The sequence below is a fragment of the Bubalus bubalis genome, chromosome 2, assembly GCF_019923935.1.
Source record: "Bubalus bubalis isolate 160015118507 breed Murrah chromosome 2, NDDB_SH_1, whole genome shotgun sequence".
NCBI classification, from domain to species: Eukaryota; Metazoa; Chordata; class Mammalia; order Artiodactyla; family Bovidae; genus Bubalus; species Bubalus bubalis.
Window position 1 is genome coordinate 178,186,993 of NC_059158.1, and position 16,768 is coordinate 178,203,760.

Consider the following 16,768-nt stretch of genomic DNA (forward strand, 5'->3'; position numbering starts at 1 on the left):
TCACCACCCGGCTCCTTCCCAGGAAGCATTTAGTGTGATAAGATACCGGCCCAGGTGGACTCCACTTTGCTTGGTGTTACCACCTGCAGTGCCAGGCACACAGTGGCGCAAGTGACTCCTGTGCTCTGGCTCCTGCCTGTCTAGGAGGCATAGCTCATTGTGAAAGCACCCCGGGCGGTGATATCAGGGAGCAGGGCAGGCCCTTCCTTGGGAGTGCCCTGTTGGTCCAGGGTGGAGCTTGGGGACGGCCTCTGAGCCCTGGTATCTGCCTTCAGGGCGAGGTCGTGGAGTGACACGTGTTCTAGCGGCAGTGACTGGTGACGTCACAGGAGTCCGGCCCAAAGAGTAGGAGGCACCTCCACCTGGGGCCCGAGCCTTGCCCTCCAAGGCCCTCTCTGCCTTCCTCAACTCGGTGGGCCTCACCTGACCCTGTGAGGTGGTGGAGGTGTCCCCATTTGTAAAGGAGGACCCTGCGGCCTGGAGAGGTTAACTACTTACCCAGGGTCACACGCACCAGAAAGTGGAGGAACTGAGTGACTTTGAAGTGTAGGAAACCAGAGTGAAAGAGCCCCTGAAGTTCCCTGGTCCTTTCCCTCTACAGGGGAGCAAACCCAAGGCCCTTAGTTCGGGCAGTGTGAGGCCTGGCATTCAGGGACAGTTTTCTGTCCTTTCCACTGGTAACAACAATAGTTATTCCATTCCAAGGCCCCCAGCCTGCTCCTTGGAACATTCTGAGATGGTTCCTGGAGAAGGAAATGGCAACCCACTCCAGTATTCTTGCCTGGAGAATCCCAGGGACGGGGGAGCCTGGTGGGCTGCCGTCTATGGGGTTGCACAGAATTGGACACAACTGAGGCGACTTAGCAGCAGCAGAGATGGTTCCAGTGAGGTCCGTCCTTCAGAGAATTGAGAAAACAGTATCCAGATCGTTTTCACTGTGGCTCAGATGAGGAACCTGGCTGAGAGCCACCCTGGAGGATGAGCCGCCGTCAGCTCCGGAGTCAGCCTCCTGGGCTGGAGTCCTGTTTGGCCCTGCCACTCGCCAGCGAGGAGGCCTTGGGCAAGTAACCTAGCCTCTCCGAGCCTCAGGTTCCACATCTGGGAATGGATATGACAGGGCCTCCCTCACGGGGTAGCTGTGAAGGCTAAGGAGCCCTCAGTGAGGCTGTCTTCATGAGCATCCCCGTCTCCTGGGGAAGCTGGGCCGCTGAGCTGGTTAGAAAACCAGGGCTCCACCCGGAGTTCCAAGCCTTTTGTCGCCCACCCCGCAGGGGCTGCTCCTCCAGCTCCTGCTGCCCCAGGCACGCCCACTTACATCCCGTGTGAAGGGTCATCCGATTGGCCTTGCCCAGGGGGAGGCAGGTGCTATGGAGCCTTTCTCTGTGCCTTCCTGGGCACGGTGCGCTGCCTTCTATGGGACGGGCCGGCGGCAAGTAGACAGCTCGGCAGCCTCTCAGTCTGCCTGGGCCCTTGCCCCTCCGTGCCTGGCTCCTCACCGAAGGACTCCTGGCCTCCAGCCAGCCGCATCTGAGGATGTGCACAACCTGTGCCCTGAGGACCAGAATGACAGCAGGAAGCCGTTACGCGTCCTTTCCTATCCAGCAGCCTGGCTTGAGGGCAGAGCTCAGCTTCCAGTGTCCGGCAATCCTGGAATCAAATGCCAGTTGTCTTGCTGGCTGGCTGTGTGCCGCCTGGGCAAGTTCTTTAGACGCTGAGCCTGTTTCTCCCCCCCCCAAAATGGGAACAGTACCTGTCTCAGGTATTGCTGAGGTGAAATGAGAACGCACAGGCCTTGGCATGAGTCTCCCTTCCTGTGCTGGTGGCAGCTGGAGGGCTGCAGCACGCCCCCCCGAGGCAGCACGCACAGGTGCACCCCAGGACTGGAGGTGCCTCTGCAAGGGTCCCATTCCTCTTCACCAGGATACCAGACAGCTCCTGGTTCTCCCACAAGCAGAGCAGATGCAGAACAAGGGCATGTGGGTGCCGCCAGGGGTCCTGAAGGGAACCAGAGGTCTAGAGTGGGTGGGTGGCTCCCCCCATAAGGAGTGACAGAGCTGGCTGTGAACTGAGGCTTCTGCTCCCAGCACAGCAGGACAGAAAGCCAGTGCTCGGAGATGGAGGCAACCTGGTTGAGCCATGGCTCAGGAGTCAGAAAAGACTAGCTCTGGGGCCCTGGGTTAGGTCCCTTCACCTCTCTCTGCCTCCATTTCCTTTGCAGAAGGAGGATGGCAGTACCTGTGTAGAGAACTTTCAGGAGGATCAGGCAGTTAATGTGGACAAAGCATCACAATGGAGCACTGGGAAAGGGTAATTAAAAAAAAAAAGGTGGGAGTCATGTGAGGGGTGGTACCGCGTTCCCAGTGAGGACTGGCTTGGGATGTTGAGTCCTGGGTGTGCAGTCTGGCACTGCCATCACGTTGCAGTATGACCTTGGCCAAGTCCCTTCCCGTCTCTGGGCTTCCTTCTTGGCATCTGTGAAGTGGAGGGGCCAGATTGAGATGGTCTGGGGAGGCCCTGCCTCCTGTGACCTCCCTGGCTTTTTTGCTGCCCCTCTTCTTCCCCAGGAGAGGCCCGAGTCACTTTGCTGTTTCTGGAGCCCTGGGCCTTCCTGGCACCAGGACCGAGGCCTGCAGCCGTACGTGTCCTCATCTCTGCAGTGTCCTCTAAAGGGCAGCCTCCTCTGAGCATGCTTGGCTCTGTGTGTCTCCGGGCTCCTGGAGGCCTGGGGCGGCACACTGTCCCCGGTGGAATGGGGAGGAGGCTGGGAGAGGCCCACCCGCACGCCCTCTGTGTCCCCCTCCTTGCTGACGGTCAGCCAGCTGGGATGTTTTCAGGAGAAGCGTGTGGACACTTTCAGGGCAGACCCTAGACTGGTCCTCGGGCATCTTCTTAGGGGGGACCTCTGGCCTCCCCACCCCAGCAGCCTGCTTCAGGGATATGGCTGCTGAGGGTCCAGGGAGCCTGGGTCTGCATGGCCCAGCCACATCCCCAGCGCCCCAGATCTGTGTTCAGGTACCCTGGCAGGACGTTCTATGGATTTTATAGGGAATAAGAAGTAAACCCAGTGGGGGCTCTAGAGGGCCTCTCTTCAGCCTCCCCTCAGCACCTCCAGAAACTCCTGCCAGCTGGGCTCAGCCTGAAATTGATGCTGACAGGGACAGGGCACCCTGCTGTGCTTTGGAGGGGCTGCCCCAGAATGTGGCCCCGTCTCCTGGGTGGCTGTGCTCTGGTGCGAGCAGGCCCTCTCCAGCCTGGGACTGGGGCACAGTGTGGGGACCGGGCCCTCCGCTGAGCTCTTTCTTTGGCAGTCCCTTGTTCAAGATGTATCATCGCCTCGGACCCTCAGAACAGCTCTTTGACATAGACGTGATTGTGAACCTTGCTTTTCAGATGAGGAGACAGAGACTCAGAGGGCGAGTGCCTGCAAGTAGGTGACAAAGCCAGGAAACAGATTACTGGGTTCTCAGGACCAGGCGCCCCGCCTCCCTGATTTGAGTTGAAACGAGACAGAACCCAGGTGTGACACCCCGGTTTGTTTTTCCAGCGTCTCCCTCCCAGCCCACTAGCTCCCAGCCCACACCTGAACCACCTCCCCTGGCCCAGCCCTGCTTGGAGCCCAGGACCGATCCCTCTGCTTCAGTCTCCCAAGGAGCTGGCTGCTGAGGCCTCCGAGAGAAGCCGCCTCTGGCGCCGACCCGCCGCCCGACCAGGGTGGGTCCTGCTCCCACCAGGTCCTGACTATGAGGCTGGGCAGTGATGACCGCAGCTCTCTGGGAGTTTATCAATGCCTCTTTTACTTCTTTTTCTCACGGCCACCCTGTGCCACAGTGCTGTTGCTAGAGAGGCAGGAAGCGGGGTTCAGGGCAGTACCATGGTTTGCCAGAGATCACAGAGGAGTTCAGGTTTAGAGCTGGGACAGAAGCCAGCACCCTGGTTGGCAGCCAGGACTCTTCATGCTGCCCCGTGCCGCCTCGTGCAGTCTTGATCAGCGTGAAGGCTGCTCTGGCCCAGACATCGTGCTTGTTGGCATGGGCAGAGATGGTGAGCGTTGCAGAGCCCTGGCTTTGTCCATCAGCAGGGCTCACCGGTCAGACGTCAGAACTGGAAAGGCTCTTGTTATGCCTCTGAGGAAGGGGAAAACTGAGGCCAGAGAAAGGCCAGGGCTTGTTCAAAGCACCTAGTGAGGTGGTGGCAGGGTCTCGACTGAAGCCCAGGTCTGCTGATCCCCAGCCTGGCTTTGGCTCAGGCGCTTCTCCTCTCAGTGTAGCTTTCTGGTGTCTGCAGGCATTTGGAGGTGAGATGGGGGCTAGGGCTCATCCATCTGTCGGAATCTTCCAGAAGCGGAGCCAGCTGCCCCCGGAGCCTAGACTTGCTTGCTAGGCAGTTGGAGAGCTCTGCTCCACCCCAGGGTGGAGTACCATCTCCCGCCTCCCTCCCGAGGGGCTTGTAGGCAGGACTGTCAAAGCCCTCCGGTAGCTCTGCCTGGTCCACCGGGTTGACCCGGAGGTCCCTCTCCAGGGTATTTAAGGCCTTTCGCAGTCTGGCCCTGTGTGAGCACTGGACTGGGAGTCAGCGGTATCAGCTTTGTGACCTGGCTTGGCTGCTACCCATGTGATCTTGGGTCAGTGTCTGGACCTCTCTGAACTTGTTTCCTCATCTGTTGTCTGCGTGCCCTGGGTTTTAGCGAGGACCAGAGGAGAGGCTGCTTTATGACCATTTCTTCAGATGATTATTTCCTCCTCGGCCTTCACTCTCATTTGTGCCCAGTAGAAGCCCTCTACCCACACACTCGTTCCGTCTGTTCTGCCTTTCTGGACACTGGGGCTTTGCCTGGAAGGCCTTCCCTGTGCCTCCCTAACCCCAGCCCTTCCTTCAGGCTCAGGCCAGTTCAGCTAACGCTTAGTGCTCATGCGCTTAGAGCCAAAACTGAAGATTAGGTTCAATTAGGACAGGAATCGTGCCCTTGGATAGTCATGCAGACTCAACAAGGAAGTTTGATGCTTGCCCGGTGCCAGGCTCTGTACTGTGTGGGAGTCAGCAGTGAGTAGGACAGGGTCCCTGCCCTTGAAGAGCAATCTGGAGGGGAGACGGCCAACCAGCCCCATGGTGTGAGCAGACTCTCTCGATCTGCTCCGGGCTCCCGTGTCTGGGTCTCATGCAGTCCTCGCATCAACCTTGTCAGGTCACGAGGCAGAAGACCATCATCCATGGAGCAGATACTGATGGCGAGCCTATAGCCTGCCAGGCACAACTCTAGCTGCCAGGGACGCAACAGAGATTGCGGCAGTCTGCCCTGACGGAGCTCACGTTCTGGGTCATGGGGACGTCAGTGAGTGCATACAAACGGTCAGGAAATGCTAAGTGCTCTAAGAACGATAAAGCAGGTTAAGCAGAGACAAGGGAGGGTATGGGACCTGGAAGAAAGGAGGGCCTGCCATTCACCTATTCAGTTTCAGGCAGAGTAGCTAACAGGTGCAAAGGCCCTAGGGTGGAATCATGCTTGCACTCAAGAAAAAAGCAAGGAGGCCAGTAGAGCCAGAAGGGAGTGAGGGTTTGCCACTGGATTGGATGTGGGTTGTGAGAGGAAGAAAGGAGTCAGGATGATTCCAGGGTCTGGGCCTGAGCAACTAAATGATGCTGGGGAGGTGGGGACCACTGGAGGAACAGGTTTGGGGGTCAGTGCAGCTCCCCTGTCCTTGTCACCCTGCAGGTCCATCCCATGCACACCCAGACACACTGGTCTCAGGGTTCCCCCATTCCCCCGCCACCCGCCTTCTGGATTCCTCCCCATCTTCTCAGGCCCGCTCCAAGCTCTGAGAGGTCACCAAAATGCTCTAGTTGAGGGGTACCTGGCCTCCCTTCTTCATCACTACCCCAGACGCCATGAAGCACAAGTGGACTCTAGCCAATCGAGCTAGGAGGGGTGGAAGGGGCCCAGATGCCCCCCTCGCTAGCCTGCCCCACTGGAGTCCTGGTCTCCCTTTCCAGCTCCCCCTCTCTCCCCTGCGGCCGCTGAAAATGGGGCACCCGGACTTGCTTTTGCACGGCTATTGTCCTGGAAATGGTAGAATTTCTCTTTGTGTTGCTTTCCTGCCACCATCTCTCTGTACTCCCCCTCTCTCTGAGTGTGGTGACATCGTGAGCAAGTTCAAGTTATATATAAAGGATTGAATTCATTGTTAGGCTTCTAAGCAGAGTGACTTGCAACTGGGACTCTTAAGAACAACAGGTATTTGGTATCCTCAATTTCAGTTTTATCTTAAGCTTGCATTTGGCAAACTACGCCCTACCCCCACTAAAAGGAACAGGAAAGAAAAACGCAGCTTTCTCAGGGCTCTAAGGTTTCTGGAAATAGAACTTCTCTCACCAAGCCTCCTGTTTTCTTCCCCACCCCAGGTGTGGGGCAGACTGGTACTTGGAGCTCCTGCTGCTGTCTTGAAGTCCTGAGAGCATCTGGCAGGAGTCATGACAGGTCCCGGGCATGGGGATGGGTGGGAAGGGCAGAGCCCCAGCTGGGGAGCTGCATACCTGGGGCATCAGGAGACGAAGGGGATGGTAGCTTGAAACTAGACAAACCCCTGGTTCTTTTCGAGCTCGAGCATCCTGTGCTTTCCTCTCCTCCACACTTCTTAGTTGAAATCCGGGGAGCCCAGAAGGGTCTCCTTTGCCAGGGGTGTGACTCAGATTTTTCTGATGCCCGTGGTACCAGGGGGTCAGGAGAAAGCAGAAGCTGAGGCCCTCTGGTCTCCCTGCCAGCACAGAGGCACGGCCTGCCTGGGGCTCTTAGTGAAGGATCTCGGAGTGTAAGAAAGCAGGCTTCAGCCCGATGCCGTTGGTGCGGTACATCCAGTACATGATGGCACAGGCAGGGAGGTTGATCCACGGGCCGGGGACGGGGCAGCCAAGGGATGGGACCTGGAGGGTGGGGTCAACCTGGGTCTGAAACGCTGCTCTGTAGCCCTGGCTCTCTGACCTTGGGGCATATTAGTGGTCATCCCTCTGACCTTCTCTTTACTTACCTTGAAATGGGGACAGTAATAATGCCTGTTGCCGGAGGGTTGTTGAGAGAATTAAACAGGAAGCTGCAGCGTTGAGTGCAGTCTCTGCTCCATAGAAGCCAGTACAGCACTGTGTAGAATATACCATTTACACAAACATTTTTCTAAATGTTTATCTAGTCAGGCTGCCTTGGCCCTAGCTGCCACACACGGGGTCTTCGTTGAGTCATGTGAGACCTTTTGTTACCTCATGCAGGCTCTCTAGTTGTGGCATGCGGGGTTAGTTGCCCCATGGCGTGTGGGATCTTAGTTCCCCAGACGGGGATCAAACCTGTGTCCCCTGCATTGCTAACCACTGGACTGCCAGGGAAGTCTCTACACAAAAATTTAAAACTTAAGAAATACAGAAGAGTTTTGAAGTTTATATCTCTGTCTGTTTCTGGGGTTAGGGGATTGTGGATTGGGTATTGAAAGAGGAGGATCAATGGCAGATAATTAGCACTTATATACTTTTGGGGAAAAAAAAGTTTTAAAGGACCATGGGTTTCATTTAAAATCACCAAAGTAATATATTTCTATTTTGAAAAAAATCAAAAGTAGCTGGTGTGTATCACATGGTCCCCCATCAGGGACCCAAACCAGCCTCTAGAGTCTTTGGAGCCTGAGGTCCTACCCCACCCCCTCCAACCGGCTGCCTGGAGGCCTCTCCTTCGCCGGGCCCTCCGGCTGCCCGCTGGAGCTCTGTATCTTGTCAACACATGCATGCTGTTTACTGCCAGGCCTCAGTCCATGTCCCTACCTCCCCTGCCCCATGTGAGTCATCATCCACCTCCCTGTGTGGGGACACTCCATCCAGCACCTTTCCTGTGGGGGTGGGGAAAAGCTGCCGGAGGGAAGTTCGTTCAGCACATGTTTATGGGGGGCTTCGGCAACTGGGGAGACTGGACTAGGTCCCTGGAGGTGCTGCCCCAGTGCAGGGTGAGGGGGGTGGGGTGGAGGTGGGTACCAAAATGGGTCTTGAGACCCGCAGAGAAGTCTGGTGGAGTAAAAGGCAGGGCAGGAATAGAACCTGGGTCAAGGCCAGGTCCAGGGCTGAGGGTCAGGGGTCCCTCTGAGCCCTGCAGTGTCAGCTCCAGTCCCTTGACTCAGGTCCTGGCACTCCTGCCTCCTCCAGCTGTGCCAGCACCTCCCTCACTTCCAGTCTCATTTCCAGGCTGGTTGGAGGCTTCAGAGTCCTTGGTAGGCTTTGCAGATGCCGCCCTCTCTGTTCCTTTGTTCACTGTTCCCCCATCAGCCCGTTGCCCTCCAGACCCAACTTCAATCCCACATCCTTTAGGAAGCTTCCATCATCCCCTTAACTCACTTATCCCGAGCATCACTTTCGTGGGGCCCAGGGCCTTGTGCTGGGCTGCCAGGGGGAGGAGAACACCAGCTGCAGAGCTCCCACCCGTCAGCTTGCAGGAGCGCCTGACTCAGCCTGGGCTTTCAGGGAAGGCTTCCCGGAGGAGGTGACACCTGCAGTAGGTTTGGAGGCGGGTAGGAGCTCAGGGTGAAGGATTGCCCCCTGTGTGCGCACAGCTGCGGCTTGGCCACTTCCAGCAACTGGAGTACAGGGCTTGATCGGTACGGGAGGTTAAGGGCTAAGGATTACCCGACCCAGAATCCTGATCACAGCCTCTCTTATCAGGTCTCCAGGTGGGCCCGACAGTCACAGCATCTCTCTGCTTATTGCTTTCAAGTCTCCTTGACCCCCCGCCCCTTCTGTCCCATGTCTGTCCTTCAGTTCAGTTCAGTCGCTCAGTCGTGTCTGACTCTTTGCAACCCCACGAATAGCAGCACGCCAGGCCTCCCTGTCCATCACCATCTCCCGGAGTTCACTCAAACTGACATCCATTGAGTCGGTGATGCCATCCAGCCATCTCATCCTCTGTCGTCCCCTTCTCCTCCTGCCCCCAATCCCTCCCAGCATCAGAGTCTTTTCCGATGAGTCAACTCTTCGCATGAGGTGGCCAAAGTACTGGAGTTTCAGCTTTAGCACCATTCCTTCCAAAGCACACCCAGGGCTGATCTCCTTTAGAATGGACTGGTTGGATCTCCTTGCAGTCCAAGGGACTCTCAAGAGTCTTCTCCAACACCACAGTTCAAAAGCATCAATTCTTCGGCGCTCAGCTTTCTTCACAGTCCAACTCTCGCATCCATACATGACCACTGGAAAAACCATAGCCTTGACTAGACGGACCTTTGTTGGCAAAGTAATGTCTTTGCTTTTCAATATGCTATCTAGGTTGGTCATAACTTTTCTTCCAAGGAGTAAGCGTCTTTTAATTTCATGACTGCAGTCACCATCTGCTGTGACTTTGGAGCCCCCCAAAAATAAAGTCTGACACTGTTTCCACTGTTTCCCCATCTATTTCCCATGAAGTGAGGGGACCAGATGCCATGATCTTCGTTTTCTGAATGTTGAGCTTTAAGCCAACTTTTTCACTCTCCTCTTTCACTTTCATCAAGAGGCTTTTTAGTTCCTCTTCACTTTCTGCCATAAGGGTGGTGTCATCTGCATATCTGAGGTTATTGATATTTCTCCCATCAATCTTGATTCCAGCTTGTGCTTCTTCCAGCCCAGCGTTTCTCATGATGTACTCTGCATAGAAGTTAAATAAGCAGGGTGACAATATACAGCCTTGACGTACTCCTTTTCCTATTTGGAACCAGTCTGTTCTTCATGTCCAGTTCTAACTGTTGCTTCCTGACCTGCATATAGGTTTCTCAAGAGGCAGGTCAGGTAGTCTGGTATTCCCATCTCTTGAAGAATTTTCTACAGTTTATTGTGATCCACACAGTCAAAGGCTTTGGCATAGTCAATAAAGCAGAAATAGATGTTTTTCTGGAACTCTCTTGCTTTTTTGATGATCCAGCGGATGTTGGCAATTTGATCTCTGGTTCCTCTGCCTTTTCTAACACCAGCTTGAACATCAGGAAGTTCACGGTTCAGGTATTGCTGACGCCTGGCTTGGAGAATTTTTTTTTTTTTTTTTTTGCCCAGCTGGCTCATTTATTAGCATTAAACACAGACCCTCTTCTTTCCCCATTCCAGGAAACCACGTCCACAAAGTCCCAGGCCCCAGAAGCAGGCACCCTCTGCCCCATTTGTGAAACAAGCTCTCAGGCCTTGGCAGTAGCCTGAGCTGCTCCCAGGGTTGTGAGCTGCTGAATCTTCTGGCTCATCATCTCCATGACAGCCTGTTTCATGGCGTGCTTCTCCTGCAGAGCTGGCTGGATTTTTTCCATTTGCTTGGTAAGGAAGTCTATCTTCCTCTTGAAGAAGTCCTTGGCATCCTCAGCTGTCTTCTCTACGTAGTAGCCAGTTCCCACATCGATAAGCACATGTTCCACATCATGTAGCTTCCCGGGGACATACATAGAACTCGTCAGTGGGACAAGTAATTCTTTCCCCTCGTTGTTTTTCTTCAGCACGTTCAGACAGTCCTTGGCTTCCACATACTTGGTCTGAACCACCTTGAGCTGGGCAATGGACGTGGACAAGAACTCCACTTCCTGGTCCAGTTGGTTCTTGAGCATTTCTAGCTGCGGCAAATTCAGCTCGGTGATGTTAACTGACTGCGCCATGTTGGGAAGGAGCTGGCTTGGAGAATTTTGAGCATTACTTTACTGTACTAGCATGTGAGATGAGTGCAATTGTCTGGTAGTTTGAGCATTCTTTGGCATTGCCTTTGAGCTATTTCAAATAGCTCAACTGGAATTCCATCATCTCCACTAGCTTTGTTCTTAGTGATGCTTTCTAAGGCCCACTTGACTTCACATTCCAGGATGTCTGGCTCTAGGTGAGTGATCATACCATTGTGATTATCTTGGTCGTGAAGATCTTTTTCAGTTCTATGAAGACCTACAAGACCTTTTAGAACTAACACCCAAAAAAGATGTCCCTTTCATTATAGGGGACTGGAATTTCTGTCCTTACTTCTCATGTGTTGATCATCTCCGAAGTTTGTTTGCCACATCACAAGGTACAAGGTGCTTCTGTGTCCAGTCCCTTGATTCTCACTTGTCTACACACGAGGAAACCGAGGCCCGTCTGTGAGTTCATGATTTGCCCAAGCCTCCTGATTACTAAAGGGCAGAGCTGGGCCTGAAACCCACGTTTTGATCTGACCAAGTCCTCCTTTCCCTATGCCTCAGGGAGCCCAGTGTATGCTGCTGTATTCTCCACTGATTTATTAGCTAATTTCCCACCCGGACTGGATGTTCCCAGAGGGTGGGACCCTGTCTCCCTGAGACGGGGACTGAAACAGGCCAGAGATAGAGGTGCCGTTTGGAAGAATGATGGGGGAAGGCACAGACAGAGACTGACTCCCCCGGTGTGGGGGACGATTCCTCTCCAGGTACTTGGAACACATTTATTTTTGGCTGTTTTGCAGGGGAGGCACATTGCAGACTTGACTTCTCTTTCCTCTGATGCTCACAGGCTTAGTTTTCATTGATGCAGCCTGCCACAAAGACTAGTGATGGGGAGACCTGGGTTCTGATTCTGACTCTGCCACTTCCCAGCTCTGCAGCCTTGGGGAAGTCACTTCACCTCTCTGAGCCTCGGTTTCTTCATCTATTAAATGGGGGTCAAGATATGAGATAAAATGAGAGGAGATGTGAAAGTCTTGCATCCAACCCTCTTAAGTGTCCAGTAAGTGTTTTTCTCCTTCTCTGTGCTAGAGATTATATCTTAAAGTGAATTATGATCTTACTGGGTGGGCATATTTTTAAAAAATTGTCTTCACAGTTACCCTGGTCACTGGGTACTCAGGTTATTCATCATCACCCCAGTGACAGAAGGGACCAAGACTCAAAGACATGTGTAACAGGTACTGTGCCAAGTGATTTATATACACCATCTCATTTAATCTTGGCAACTCTCCTGTTTGGATATTGGCAAAGGCTTGGTGAATTCAGCCTTGCTATTTGTCTTTTTCTTTCCTTATTTTTCATTCATCCCATTATCCATACATCCATTTGCGGGGGACTTGTAATACAGACCCTGCTGCTGCTGCTAAGTTGCTTCAGTCGTGTCCGACTCTGTGCGACCCCATAGACGGCAGCCCACCAGGCTCCCCCGTCCCTGGGATTCTCCAGGCAAGAACACTGGAGTGGGTTGCCATTTCCTTCTCCAATGCATGAAAGTGAAAAGTGAAAGTGAAGTCGCTCAGTCGTGTCCGACTCTTTGCGACCCCATGGACTGCAGCCTACCAGGCTCCTCCGCCCATGGGATTTTCCAGGCGAGAGTACTGGAGTGGGGTGCCATTGCCTTCTCCAATACAGACCCTAGAATGGCTTTTTTCTTCCTTCTCTCTCTGGCAAACTTCTCTTGATCCTTCAAAGCCTAATTCAGATGATCCCTGCTCTGGGAGCATCACCTACTCTTGAAATCTCAGAGTCTCTTCCATCTCCTTCCTCTTTCCCATGCTTCACATCTGAAAGTCAGTTTTGTCTCAGTTCCTAAATAGTTAATGCCCACTCTGTGCTGACAGCTGGAGACCCAGATGACTTAAAAAGTTTGCACCATTGCAGAGCTTAAAGTGATGTCCATCCTAAATGATGGACAAGTGCAACAGGTTGTAATAATGTAGTGTGATTCACATTAAACCTGGTTTAAGCCTGGTTTTTAAGATTATAACAATAATAGAACCACTTTTTGCCAACATTGAAGGTCAGCAGTGTTTGCCTTTCTTTACCCTTATTAGGTCCTCTTGGGCTCTGGAAACCTTCTGAAACAGGCTTTTACACGGACAGGGAAACTGAGGGTAGGAGATGTAACTTGCCCAAAGTCACCAAACTAGTCAGTGACTGCATCTGGCTTATAACCCAGGGCAGAGTGGCGAGTGCCACACGTCTTTGTCTGTGCCGGTCTGGCTGCAAGCCTACTGAGGCAGCGGCTGCATCTGGACCTCAGAGCTGACTTGATGGTAGGAAGACTCAACACTGAGAAGAAATCTGACTCGAGAAGAGTCAGAGCCCCTCTGATTCTCCTCCTGCCCTAGGAGTTTAGGAGAAGACTGACCCCTTCCGGCTGAGAGGGGGCAGCCTTAAAAGATGGAAGGGTTCCCTAAGGTCTTTCCTTGAGCGGAAGAACAGCCGTGGCAAGACTTCCCTGGAGAAGAGCTCATGGAAAGAAATACCACCTCTGGTTCCCTGGGAACCGCTTTGGGGCTCTTTAGTCCTGGGTTCTGATGCGCCCCTTGGAAACAAAATAAGAATAAAACCAGGGATAATGTGGCAAGTGGCTGAGAACCCGGAGTGGCGCCAGTCTGCCTGGATTTGAATTGGTTGCCAGCCACTGGACTTCGAGCAAGTTGCTTCACCTTTCTGTGCCTCAGTTTCCTCATCTCTAACATGGGGGGCTGATGACTGTGCCGGCCAGAGCCTGGTGAGGTGCAGGCGAGTTAGACACAGCAGAGCAAGCTGCTGTAAACTGTCGAGCGCCAGGCTCTCCTTGGGAGGGATCAGCTTTCATTACTGCAGCGGAGCCTGGTTGCTGGGGCAGTTGAAGAGGGATTTAAAGACATGGAGTCGTTGTGCAACCAGGAATCCCTTGGGACCTGGCCGAGTTGCAGCCCCAGCGCAGTCCTCAGGCCAGGAACTAGGGCGGTAGAGCCCCTCATGTGCCCCTGGGTACCTGCTGACCCAGCTCTGGGGGGCCAGGGAGGCCCCTCTTCCTGGCACACCCCTCTGACTGCCAGGCCAGGGGAGAGATGCGGCCAGTGGGGTTGAGCTATCCCTTCACCCTGGCAACCAAGGGTGACATGGGACAGTCTTGCCTGCCTGCTGCACGGCGCCCAGTCTCAGCAGGTGGGGATGGTCTGGGATGTAAATAAAACGTCCTCACAGTGAAGTACAGCGAGGCCGCCGGGGACCAAGAGCCCTTCATCAGTCTGCAGCTGAGTCGCATGCCGGTTCAGTTTACCTGTGTGTGTCAGAGAGAGAGTATGTGTGTGTGTCTGTAAGACAGAGAGGGCAGCTGAACGTGAATGTCTCAGAGCGTGCGTGTCAGAGACAGTAAGAATGTAGGTGATTGTGTGCATGGGTGTGTAAGAGAACGAGTGTGTGGTCAGAGTCTGTGTGTGAGAGCATGTCAGAGAGTGAAAGCGGGGGGAATGTGCGTGAGAGTGTGTGTGTCAGACAGTGGGCAGAGTGAGTGCGTGTCAGAGCTAGAGTGAGTGTGCATGTGTGTGTGCCCCCCGTTGCCCAGCTGTCACCCACGCTGGGCAGAGTGAGAAACACCACTCCCCTGCCCCCGCCTCTTCACCTAAAAAGGGAAGCCAGCCTGAAACCGCGTTGGCGGTTTCGCCCCGTGGCCGGGAGATGTTGAATTCCAGACCTCCTCCTCCCGTCCTTGCTCTGGGAGGTCTGGGGGCTCCAGCAGGAGGCCGTGTGGCTCGAGTGATCCCTGGACTTTAGCTTCACGGGTCCTCATGGGGGTACTGGCCGTGACCTGACAGATCGCCACCCCTCTCTGCGTCTCAGTTTCCCCAACCATGTGATGGAGGATCTAGGTGGCTTCTGAGGTCCGTGTCGGCTCTCACAGCTTGGGTCTGAGTCTTGTGGCCTCTGCCCCACCCCTGATTCCATCCTGGTGACATCACCATTGTCACAAGTTCAGGCCCAGAAGTTTCGCCTCATTTCGTGGCATCTTGACGTCCTGCCTCAATGCTGGGTCTTGGTCAAAGGCCCAGAGGCCCAACTGTCCCCCTTTCACTTCACTCAGTTTCTGGGGTGCAGTGTGGGGACAACAGGTGGAGGCAGGGCCTCGGGAGAGGGACAAGTCAGAACAGGCCATCAGGCCCCCTTCTGCTTTGCCTGATGACAGAATCCGCCCCTCCCCCAGAAGCTATTTTCCAGTAATATGCAGCCTACCCACAGGCCAGGAGCCAGGGTGGATCCCGGACTTTCCTCCCCTCCCCTTCCCTTGCCCGTCAGGGCCCGGGATTCTGCTCCCCGAGAGGCAGGGCCAACACAGGAAGACCTGGGGGTTCTGCTCTGGGGACAGGGCACCAGCCCCAGGTACTGTGAGGACCGACTCACTTGAAGAAGTGAGATGCTCTGAGCTGGAGTCGAACTCCTCTCCTGCACTCTGGGAAGGCTACTGAACCTTGCCAAACCTCAACTGTCTCTTCTGTAAAATGGGGACAATACCTATCCCACAGGGCTAGGTATTGTGAGGACTAAAGACGTGACATATGCCTGCCTCCTGGCGCACCTTTAAGAGTAATGAGTGTTCTTCATGTTATTGCTCTTGGAGGGTTACGCACACACACAATCATCCCTCTGCTCCCCCAGTGGGCTGAGGCTTACTGGTCTCTGGTGCATTGCCTGGCACTTCCTGCAGCCAGGAAAGCTCTGTGGATTGGATGGATGGCGTAGAGGGTGGTGAGGCAATTTCAGAGCCTAGCAGTCTGGCTGGAGGTGAACACTGTCCTCCACTTGCCCTGGGCTGCCTCCTTAGACTCTGCTTACTCCTGTGGCAGCTCTTGTTGCTCAGCTTCTGGGCTGGGGGTGGGGCGTTGAGGAAGTCAGCTGGCTGGCTGACTACTGATCAGCATGGGGGTTTCTACTGATCGGAAAATGCGAAGGGCTTGGCCAGGACCCACGTGAATCTCTATAATCTGTCTAGGGAGGGATGTTCCTCTTCCTTCCCAAGCTTCCCAAACCCCCATGCTGTCCTGTTTTCCCTCAAGGCAGATACAGGTCCCAGGTGTGGTGCCATTGTCCTGTTTCACTGCTTCTCCCTGCGTTGTCTGACCTCATTGGGTGTTGGGGAGAAAGAGGAATCCAGGTCATGACTGTGGGTCAAAGGTTATGATGGGGGACACACCAGAGGACTCCTGCTCTAGCCCAGGCATGCAGGGGTGGTCAGGGAATGCTTCCTGGAAGAGGAGGCAGGCAGAAGGATATGGTGTCAGCCACATATAGTGAAGGTAGAGGAACAGTGTTCTGGACAGGCAGACTGGACTGGGCAAAGTTCTGCAGGCCAAAGAGGGTGTACCTCACTTGAGCGAATTGAAAGGAGTTTGTCAAGGTTGAAACATAAGAATATGCAGTGGGGGGAATTCCCCGGTGGACCAGTTGTTAGGATTCAGTGCTTTCACTGCGTGGGCCTGGGTTCAATCCCTGGTCAGGGAACTAAGATCCTACAAGATGCATGGCGAAGTCAAAAAAAAAAAAAAGAAAGTAGGGAGCATGAGACATGAACAAGACCTGATGATGAAGGGCATGCTGAAAGTTTGGACTTTAATCTTTAGAGCAAGGGAGACTTGGACTCAACCTGACTTAGCCCTTCACAGTGTACCAGCCACACGAACCCTGAGGGTTACTGACAGACAGTCAAAGATGGATGGATATGGCAGGGTAAGAGGAGTGGACTTTTCAGCAAAAGTGGTGACTTTCTTTTTTGGCCTTACTACCCGGCATGTGAAATCTTAGTTCACGGACCAGAGATTGAACCCACACCCCCTGGCACTGGAAGCACAGAGTCTTAACCACTGGACCACCAGGGAAGGCCTAAAAGCAGTGACTTTTGGTCAGGTCTGTTTTGAAGTCTCCTGGCCTAGGATGGGGATGTGTTTTTTTTTTCCAACATGATTCGATTGTATCTCCTGGGTGCTCGGCCCTGTCACATCCAGGCCCTGGGTGCTTGGCTCTGGGCCTGGATGGTATACTGAGTCCTGACTTGTAGCTGGCACCACCCCGATCAGTGCCTGAGAGCA

At 54.1% G+C, this 16,768-nt stretch overlaps 2 protein-coding genes across 2 annotated transcripts in view; one reads left to right on the top strand and one right to left on the bottom strand.

The window, feature by feature from the left end:
• Nucleotides 1–16,768, top strand: part of SLC9A1 (solute carrier family 9 member A1) — a 54,376-nt gene that overhangs the window by 22,353 nt on the left and 15,255 nt on the right. The gene's annotated exons all lie outside the window — the stretch shown is intronic.
• On the bottom strand, nt 10,031–10,632 carry LOC102402569 (prefoldin subunit 5). Its single transcript, XM_044938086.2, has one exon. The coding sequence runs from the start codon at nt 10,623–10,625 to the stop codon at nt 10,161–10,163; it is 465 nt and encodes a 154-aa protein (XP_044794021.2). The 5' UTR covers nt 10,626–10,632; the 3' UTR covers nt 10,031–10,160.

Bases quoted from the DNA above. Each gene is read 5' to 3' on its own strand.
- LOC102402569 (XM_044938086.2), bottom strand. From the start codon at position 10,625: ATGGCGCAGTCAGTTAACATCACCGAGCTGAATTTGCCGCAGCTAGAA.